This window comes from Megalobrama amblycephala, linkage group LG4 (assembly GCF_018812025.1).
Source record: "Megalobrama amblycephala isolate DHTTF-2021 linkage group LG4, ASM1881202v1, whole genome shotgun sequence".
Classification (NCBI taxonomy): Eukaryota; Metazoa; Chordata; class Actinopteri; order Cypriniformes; family Xenocyprididae; genus Megalobrama; species Megalobrama amblycephala.
In genome coordinates this window covers 39,571,481-39,581,417 of record NC_063047.1, presented here as the reverse complement: position 1 = coordinate 39,581,417, position 9,937 = coordinate 39,571,481, and the positions used below count along the sequence as shown (strand labels likewise).

General features: G+C 37.8%; 1 protein-coding gene across 2 annotated transcripts; it reads left to right on the top strand.

Annotated features, from left to right (window-relative positions):
- The first annotated feature begins 276 nt into the window (after positions 1-276).
- On the top strand, positions 277-3,831 carry otpb (orthopedia homeobox b). 2 transcript variants are annotated; one of them, XM_048186589.1, is made up of 3 exons: positions 277-558; positions 910-1,304; positions 2,519-3,831. In XM_048186589.1, the coding sequence occupies exons 1-3, from the start codon at positions 522-524 to the stop codon at positions 3,026-3,028; spliced, it is 942 nt and encodes a 313-aa protein (XP_048042546.1). In that variant the 5' UTR covers positions 277-521; the 3' UTR covers positions 3,029-3,831. The 2 variants fall into 2 exon arrangements, with proteins under 2 accessions (XP_048042546.1, XP_048042545.1); XM_048186588.1 differs by having other exon boundaries at positions 277-597.
- The last annotated feature ends 6,106 nt before the right edge of the window (positions 3,832-9,937 follow it).

Genomic DNA, 9,937 nt, shown 5'->3' with positions numbered 1-9,937 from the left:
AAGTTGGGCGATAACCAAATAGTGACCTTACAAAAAGTGCCTCTTATTCCATGCATTTAGATATTGCATCCTAAGTCGGTTAAGTAGCCTATTATAAAGACTAGACTTTTCCACCTTTTGTGAAGCCTGTTTTTACCAATAGCCTACAGAAAGATTTATTATTCACTGGTTATTTGCCATGATTATGAAGTCATTTAAAATGTATAGCTAATAAGGAGGCGCTGCAATAAATCAGATTTGAAATGAACGAGAGCAACTGCAGATGAAGCCGGTTTGTGGATTTTACTGGTTGGTTGTCTGACATTTTCAACCCTCAGTTCTGATTGGCTCCCATTTGTGGAAGCTCGCGGGCTCATCCAACTATTAAGCGCCTCCCAATCTCTCTAAAGAACAGTATAATACATGGAACCGCCTTTTTAAACGCACTGACGACTTTCCTTCATTTGAGCTCTATGCGCTTTTTAAAAGGGTTAAAAGTTGTAGAGTAGTTTGGGAAGCAGTTGTGACTCCAGCAGTGCGCAATGCTCTCTCATGCCGACCTCTTGGATACTCGCCTCGGTGAGTTATCGTCACCAAACTCCGGTCTTCAACTCCACTGTAAGCTAGAGTATTTTTCAGTCTTCAAACTGGTTAACTAATGTGATGACAAAATGATATGTCGATCTGTACTCGTTTTACTTGCAATGTTTGTTAATTAGCTACCAAATAAATTAATTACACATTTTATCCAACTTACTTTGATGGATTGCGATACTAAACAATGTTTAAGATTGTTTGTGCAATAAATATGTCGATAAGTAGCTTATTTTTTATAGATACATTTCGTTCTATCAGTCTTTAATGTTAATAGCGTATTAATGTTCCTGCCTTTTGGACAGAATGCTAAATTGTTGACATGTGCGTCCACAGGGATGAAAGATGCTGCAGCCGAGCTTCTCGGACACCGGGAAGCTTTGAAGTGCAGACTAGGGGGGACTGATTCTGGACACCCAGGCGATCTTACTTCTGCTACAGAGACTGTGGAAGGGACCACTCTGCTCCCCGGGGAAGACATTAGCAATGGTGGATCCAATCCTAATGGAATGCAGCAGGTCAACGCCAAAGACCAAGAAAAGCAGCAACAGCAAAACTCTAATCAGTCGGGAGGGCAACAAAACCAACAGAAACAGAAACGCCACAGGACCCGCTTTACTCCAGCGCAGCTGAACGAACTAGAAAGGAGCTTTGCTAAAACCCACTACCCTGATATCTTCATGAGAGAAGAACTTGCATTACGGATTGGTTTAACGGAGTCACGGGTTCAGGTGAGTCCTGAGTGGAACTGCTCAGTTTTGACATCGTAACGGAGCTTTCCAGCAGGTTACAAAAAAGACGAACTGAAAGCAGTTGATATGATGGAAACAATAGGCTATTTTCCCCCTTAAGATCCATAATTTATTGCATGGTATGGATTCAACAAGGGGGTATATTCTCTCAAAACAATGTCAAGCCTAAAATATAAATGTCAATTCTGCTCTCCGCGCTATTTTAGAAGCGTAAAAACATTCGCAGTGTTGACTGAGCAAAAATAGCATAGCCTACAACGTTAAATAATTGCATTTAAAAAGAGAAATAAATGCTCTCAATACAAAAAAAGCACGTGTAGGCCTATATATTTTTCTTCAAATAGGCTAAACAATTATTTTTGCCTATATAACCTGTTCTATAACTGAATACGAATTGTGTCATTAACAGGAGGCTGTGTTAATATGCAAATTTAAAAAAAAAATAGTTAGGCGTCAATTTAACCGGGTGTGACAATAATAATTCGTCCGAGCTAATGAGCGCTAAATGTTAAAATATATCTCAGAATAGTACGGAGTAGGCTAATATTAATTTTGGACGCATTTTGTGAGTTTATTTTCATCATAAATTCATGATTATGGTCCCATGATGAATAACGGAGGCTATCAAACTATTTGTCTCCTAGATGTCATTATCTATAACGACTTCGTCCCTGGCTGTCTGCAAAACATTACTATCCATCTCATCTTGAAATAAGAAATTGCTTTGTCTCTTTTTTAATTAGGATCTTTCCCTCCTGCAAGTTGTCCGTGAAGATATAGCCAACTATTTTTTCATGACGTGAAAAAGCAGACGATTCATAAGGTGCATTTTTAATAACCTTAGCATTTATTGAGAACCGAATTATAGGTCTATAGCCTATTTACCATGGCTCGGTTCGAAATATTTTTAAATAATTATAGAGGCTATTTAAAAATCAAAGCGGTCGACTTTTGCCGACAAACTTATTGTAAGAAATTGTGCGTTAATTTATTATAGCATAGGCTATAGGTTATATTTCGTTTATGTGGTTTATTTTTTAATTTCTACGCAATTAAAATTGCGATATAACCGTAGGCCTGGGTTAGTAAAGACAACTATACAGTTATAAAAAAGAAAATAAAAAAAGACTTAATTTGTACTCACCAACGAAATCCACGACTTTCTAAATGTTTGCGTTTGCTTTTTATTTCAGGTATGGTTTCAGAATCGACGTGCAAAATGGAAGAAACGCAAGAAGACAACCAACGTTTTTCGGGCGCCGGGCACTTTGCTACCAACACACGGTTTGCCTCAGTTTCCGTCTGCGGCTGCGATGGGCGACAGTCTCTGCTCTTTTCACGCCAACGACACTCGCTGGGCCGCGGCTGGGATGCCTGGAGTCTCACAGCTGCAGATACCGCCTTCGCTGGGCCGACAGCAGGCGATGGCACAGTCCCTGTCCCAGTGCAGTCTCGGAGCTGGCCCCCCACCAAACTCCATGGGCCTTTCCAGCAGCTTATCGTCAAATGGTTCCGGTCTTCAATCACATCTGTATCAACCCACATTTCCTGGGATGGTGCCCGCGTCCCTCTCGGGTCCAACGAATGTGACCGGCTCACCTCAGCTGTGTAGCTCCCCGGACAGTGATGTGTGGAGAGGGACTAGTATTGCCTCCCTGCGCCGTAAAGCACTTGAGCACACCGTTTCAATGAGTTTCACCTAATTTGAGCATCCAAGATGTCTTTTCTGTCACTGCAAACCCCAAGTATTCCTGAAAAACAGTCACGGAGCACTCAGGATATGAGGTTATAACTGTGAAATTACAAATTGGCAGCCTTACTGGAGGATGGAATCCCAACATACCCCAGACAATGCTTATATACAGCAGATGTAGACTATAGTAATAGTTTTAATGCTTGAAATGTGTGTAATTTATTTATGTGTTGGATTCGGTCATGTTTATTTATTTATTTTGTTTTTATAGCAATTAATTTTATTAATGGCGAGTTGTTTATTTATTTATGAGTATTTATTTGACTTCATTCACATATGAAGAAACAACTGGAAGAATATTTATTTCGCTGATCGGTGATATTATTTTTTGCTAAACTAAATGTAAAGGGACACGTTAATGAGGACCACATGTGTGCATGTACAGATTTTTAAGGCACGTACTACACGTTGGAGTCATTTTACAGTTACAGAAAAGAACAAGTTGGATTAAAGAGCCACTTTCCAAATAATCAGTTTCAGATGCATGTAATATTACAACCGGGATCATCAGGAAGTTGTTTACATAAAGCAAGATGAACTTGAGTATTTGTGTAGATAAAAAAAAAAAAAAAAAAAAAAAAAAAAAAAAACCTTGTTATCTGCTGGTATGTTTGTGATATGTTTTAACTTATTGTCTGTGCTTATTACTGAAATATGGTTTTCGTAAATGTTTATCTTACCAAATTCAACAGAATTGGGAAGGTTTATATTACTGATTGTAAGTGGGTGAATAAAATCATTTTAAGAATTTCAGCATGGTATGTGATCTCTAAAGAAATCTGAGCTCAGAGAAATGTCTTTATTTCATGAAAACACTTTACAATAAGGTTTTAAATCGTTAACATTATAATTAACTACATTAATTCACATGAACTAACAATTAACAATATTTCTACAGCATTTATTATTCTTAGTTAATTTTAACTCAACTTTTATCTATTATCATTTATCTCAACATTTACTAATACATTCTTAGCATCCAAAGCTGTATATGTTAATGTACTGAACTAATATGAACATGAACATTTTTATTAACTAACATTAAGAAAGGTTAATAAATGGTGTAAAATATATTACTCATTGTTAGTTAATGTTAGTTAAGGCATTTACTAATGTTAACAAATGAAACCTTATTGTAAAGTGTTGTAATTTCATAAAATAAAACACAAGAAAGGTTCCCTAAATGTTTGGAGACCTACAGTCTTTAATTATTTTTTAAAATGTATTTATTTATTTATTTTTATTATTTTTTTTCATCAGCAGAAGAAAATTCAGAGAGGTTTGGAACAACATGAAGATGATGAGTAAATGATGACAGAATTAGTAGTACTAGTGGAAATCTGCCCTGGATCATTAGTTGGACAGATAAAACATGTTCATATAGAAGCATAAAATGTGTCCCTGAAAAATGTGGGAAAAATCAGACACATTAATCATAACCCTGACACTCTGCTTTACTTCTAGGACAGGAAAAAGACAACACAATTATAGCTATTTCACAGAACACACTTAACAGAGATTGCTATATGATATTGCACATTACTACTGAATTCATAAATTCCAGTTGCAATAAGTCCAGATGTAAGCTTAACTGCTTAGGCTCTTGTAAACAAATACCTAAAGCAAGATTGTAACCAATTAGTGTGCCATGTTTTTTCTCCTGTTTTCTTTGTGTGATTTGAAACCGTTACCACTGGGGAGGTATAACAGCCCACAAACATCTGCTTGATCTTTTCTCAGATACAATGGCTAGACTGTCTCCCATTTAGCAAGCTTCCTTTCAACTGAGAGGACCCATCTACTGTCACTTCAGCGATCGCCTTTATCAACTGACAAAAGACACAGATGAACCTGGATAAACATCATATTAAATAATTACTGTAATGCCTGTTGTAACAGATAAAAAAGCTGTTTACTATTCCACTCTTTTCATTTGATATTTTAAAAACATATGATATAAAACACAGGCTGTGCTGGGTAGTAATTGATTAATTATATAATTTGATTCCAAAAAATAAAAGCTTGTAATTACATTACAGTAGTACATTATTGTTTTAAAGTACTTATAATCAAGCTACAATTACTTTTTTATTAATTGCATGATTACTTAATATTCACTAAATGACAGTAAATTATTCTAAGTCTGTCTTCTTTTTTTATCTTTTTTATCAAAATTTTCCTTTCTAAAAACAAACAAACAAACAAAATCTATATTATATTGCTGATATATGTTCAAATGTTTTGTGGAATTGCACACAGACCGTCCACTAGTCAGGCAACTTTAATTATATGGAAAGTTAATTTTTATTTAATTATTATTATTATTTTCTAAATGTAACATTTTTAAGTTTTAAATGATTATTAACTTTTCATCGATTTGCGAACCCCCTGCAATTCCTTCCCAAACCCTTGTTTGGGAAACCCTGACGTAATGTAATGTGTAATGCACTTCATGTTGTTGATAACAAAATGGAATCATTTTTCTTTCTCTTGGTATTTTTTATTAATATATGGTATAAGATAATGCTATTCAAATCAATGTTATAAACAAGTAAGGTCAAAAGGAATCTAAAAGAAGTCTAATTATATTACCTACAATGTGTAATGTAATACTGTTGATTACTTTACAAACCACAATTTTTATCATGTAATCAGTAATGAACTACAATTAAGTAATCTACCCAGCACTGAACACACAACACAGGATAGCCTACTATACATCATAGAGCAACAAATGAGAGATGTTTAAAATCTGAAATTGCCACTCTCAGAGTGTCGCCCTGCACTGATGTTAGACTAATTGTCCCTGTAAATTTGCATATAAGATTTCATGAAACAATGGAAAATGTGGAATCTACAAAAGCCTCCCCTAATCATTCAACAGTCTCCATGTAGACATCCATCATCATCAGTTTTAGCATCTGCTCTGAGAGACCCTCTGCCTATCTGGTCCCCCTGTGAACGCATGCTCTGTTCACTGGTGTATTTCATCACTTTAAGCAAAACGCACAAGTGTCTCATGATTAAAACAGAATATAATGACAATTAGGAGATTCTTTAAACGGAATAAATGAGATTTTGTCAGAAGTGTTCGTTGAAAAATCTACTTTCAGTTAATAGGTGGCCCTTAGGGCCACAGAAGGCTTTCTCCTTATTCTTCATTTTTTACAACATGGTCCCATGGATATGGGTGTATGGTAATGAATCAGTAATGTATGGGAGATATGGGATTTGAGTTATGAATGAAAAGAAGGCTGTTTGTTTACCTATATTTCACAATACCATGCCCCAGTTTGTCCACTTTTATGTATCTGATTAAAGTAATCATAAAACAAAAAACAAAAAAACAAAAATTATGCCATGAAAAATAATGTATGGGAGAGAGAGAGAGAGAGAGAGAGAGAGAGAGAGAGAGAGAGAGAGAGAGAGAGAGAGAAACAACGCACTTCTAATGCACATAAGCCATTCCTTGCTTTTCTATCTGTGCTCTTTATTCACCCAACCTGTCCACACTTGCCCTTGAGTTGCTCTGTCAGTGCATGGAACGCACCTCACAGCTCCTGACAAGAGCAGCACTAAATCAGAAATCAGTGCCTGGCAGAGGAGTAAGCCACCATGAAGGTCACAGACATCAGCAGGATGCCATCTTTATCCACACAGAGCACACATCCGTGACCAACAGGAGGATTCTCCTGGTCTCAGACTGGGACAGGCTACATGCCATACTCTCAAAATAGCATAGATGAATTAAAACAGAACCAACAGAAAAGCGTTTTTTTTTTTTTTCTTCTTGCCAATCTAGGTTTGAGCAATTTCTAAGTGAAAATATATATACAGTACTGTAGCCAATTTATGAACTAATAGGTGGGTTTAATAAATATTTTTTTCAGTTATTTATGTTTCTCTGTTATGTTTGTTTAATTAAGATTCATTTCTTTGTTACATAGCATAATACAATATTGTTCATTTTATTATTTCTTAAAAAAAAAAAAGATGTTGTTAGATTTTGTTATAGCCTCTAGGCCTATTTATGTTTCACCGTGATTGATTATCTAGCCTATACAAATGAACGAAATCTGTGTTATAATATTCAACATAATACAACAGGAAATGTTATTATGGAAAACACATTTTATGGTGTTTGACTTCTGCAGAATTGGAAATGCGTTCATCACATGTTAGCATATTGCCATCTGCTGGTGAAATAGAGATAATATTTTGGGCTACATATTCTTTAGAAATAAAGTCCTAATAACTAGCTCTAATAACTGCTTTTCACCATGAAGATTATTTACAAATAAATGAAGTAGGCTATAACTGAACAGAATCCAAGACCAGAATACAATTTTACAGTTTAAACGTTTACATTTTTATATAGCCTACAAGGGCATGTGTCTCTCATTCACTCATTTCAGGTGGCCATGAATACATAGCTACTGGTTCATCTTTCTATTACTAGGCAATATGTGTGGATTATTTCAGGTGGTCCGTGAGTAGATATAATACCCTCTTATCTTAACATAGTCTGGATAAAAACGATCCGATCCCCAACACAATATATAGCTAGTAAATCAGCAGAACACATCTGGTAGCGCCAAACAGACTATAATCATTATAAAATTGAATGAAAACCCCATTCCATCCAACAGCCACTAACTATGTAGGCTATAGGAACTCCATCCTCCACTTTTTCATTATGGCAAATTTATAAATGGCCCTATCTTTCATTCTCACTTGTTTTGAGATGCTGATTTCATCAATATGGTGGCTAAATTTAGCTAAATAAAAAGTTCCCTTTCATAGGTTCGCTCAACGCTGCGTACCGTCGCTATGGAAACACCTTCGGTGTGACTAATATCTAAAGCCCTTATTCCATAATCCCATTTTATTGGGCAGTAGCGCTTAGCACCGCCCCGAGAAATGCGTCACATATGCTCATATCACCGTGCTATGCGCGATTTCATCAGATTTAATTTCCTCTAGGAATACTGCCCATAGGAAAGCATTTTTATTGTGTTCTTTGTTACATTTCAGAGCAGTTTTCCACTCTCAAGCGGACACGAGTTAGCCTATAGGAGATACATCGATCCGTGTGACAGGTTCATCGCGAGACACTCATGACAGGTGCGTACAATGTTTGGGCCTTCAGCATGCTCAGGTGGCGCTTAATTGCCTATCTGACATTCGACACTGTGATAGCCTGTGTTTGAAAGCTTTGCGCTCGAAGCTTGCCTCCTTTTACTTTCTAACCCCTGTCATTCCATTTCTGTAGTTGCCAACTCGCCACACGAGATGGACGCTTGGGGTGATGTTTATGAGCCGGAGCACATGGAGAGTGAGCAGGAAAGCATTTTAAGATAAGAAGAGATGGTCCTCATTGCAGAATACAAGATCCAGGGAGCAGGGTTGGATCTAAATCCAACTCCTCCCACTTTACATATCCCTAAACCTATCCGTCTCCGCCCCCTGGATCTAAACCTACCCATCTCCACCCCCTGGATCTGGATCCAACTCCTCCCACTTTACATATCCCTTAACCTACCTGTCTCCACCCCGTGGATCTGGATCCAACTCCTCCCACTTTACATATCCCTTAACCTACCCGTCTCCGCCCCCTAGATCTAAACCTACCCATCTCCACCCCCTGGATCTGGTTCCAACTCCTCCCACTTTACATATCCCTTAACCTACCTGTCTCCACCCCCTGTATCTGGATCCAACTCCTCCCACTTTACATATCCCTTTCTGCAGTGAGGGGCTACTGCCTTTCAAGGCCCAGAAAGGTAGAAAGGCATCGTTAAAATAGTCCACTTGGTTTAACCTTAATGTTATGAAGTGACGAGAATACTTTTTGTGCGCAAAAACAAAAATTATGACTTCAACAATTCTGTCTCTTCCCTGTCATTCTCCTACGCTGTTTACGTTCAGCGCTTCCAGGTTCTACGTCAGAACGCCAACTCAGTATTGGCCGTTCACGTAAGTAGCACGACACGTGTGTGCCGCTGATGCAAGAGCCGGCTAATAATGAGCACATCTGTCTCCCGCACATGTTCAGTCATTACAGACCTGTCTGAGTCAGTTCAGAACAGGGCGTCTAGTCCGTGTGGGTTTATGATGCAGACTGATGGGTCTTATGGCAGCGTCCCCTGTGGTCCAGTTGGGCCTGCTCCACATTAAGCCATTCCATGAGGCTTGGAACCTGGAGAATGAAGGTTACACCCTGAGCCTCATATGGCAGAGGTTCTGGCTGAACAGTGGACTTGTTTGCTTTGAGCATGACTATGCATTGCCTGCTCTGGTTCTCCCTGTCTCCTTGGTCGCCTCTAGGAGTGGACCAGGACCAGACTTTATGCCTTTTATACCCGTTTGCTCTCATTGGTTCTGCTCTGAGTATGGACGGACAAAGTGGAACATATGTTGCTGGTGGCCCCGTTCTGATGTGGTTCTCAGACCTGGTCAGTCTTCTAGCCGGCCCTCCTTAGGGAAGTTCCTCTCAGGCACTACCTGCTGACTCAAGCCCAGGGTGTGATTTGGCATCCCCGTCCAGATTTATAGAAACTATGGGTGTGATCCCTGAGCGGAGTGCATTAATGTGTTCTTGCGTCTTGCAGCAAATTAGCTCAAAATAAATATGAATAATTAATCATAACTAGTTATAATTAATTATTAATATTTTAATCAGTTAATAAAATTTACTTAATGTAATAAAATTAATATTACAATCAATTAACCTGTTGTTCAATGAACACACAGTGTTAATTGTTTATTAATTCTAAGAAATGTTCATTTCCAGGTTATGGGAAATAACAATCTTATTCTTCTAAAAGCCTGTAGTCAGGACCGACATGAATAGGGACTC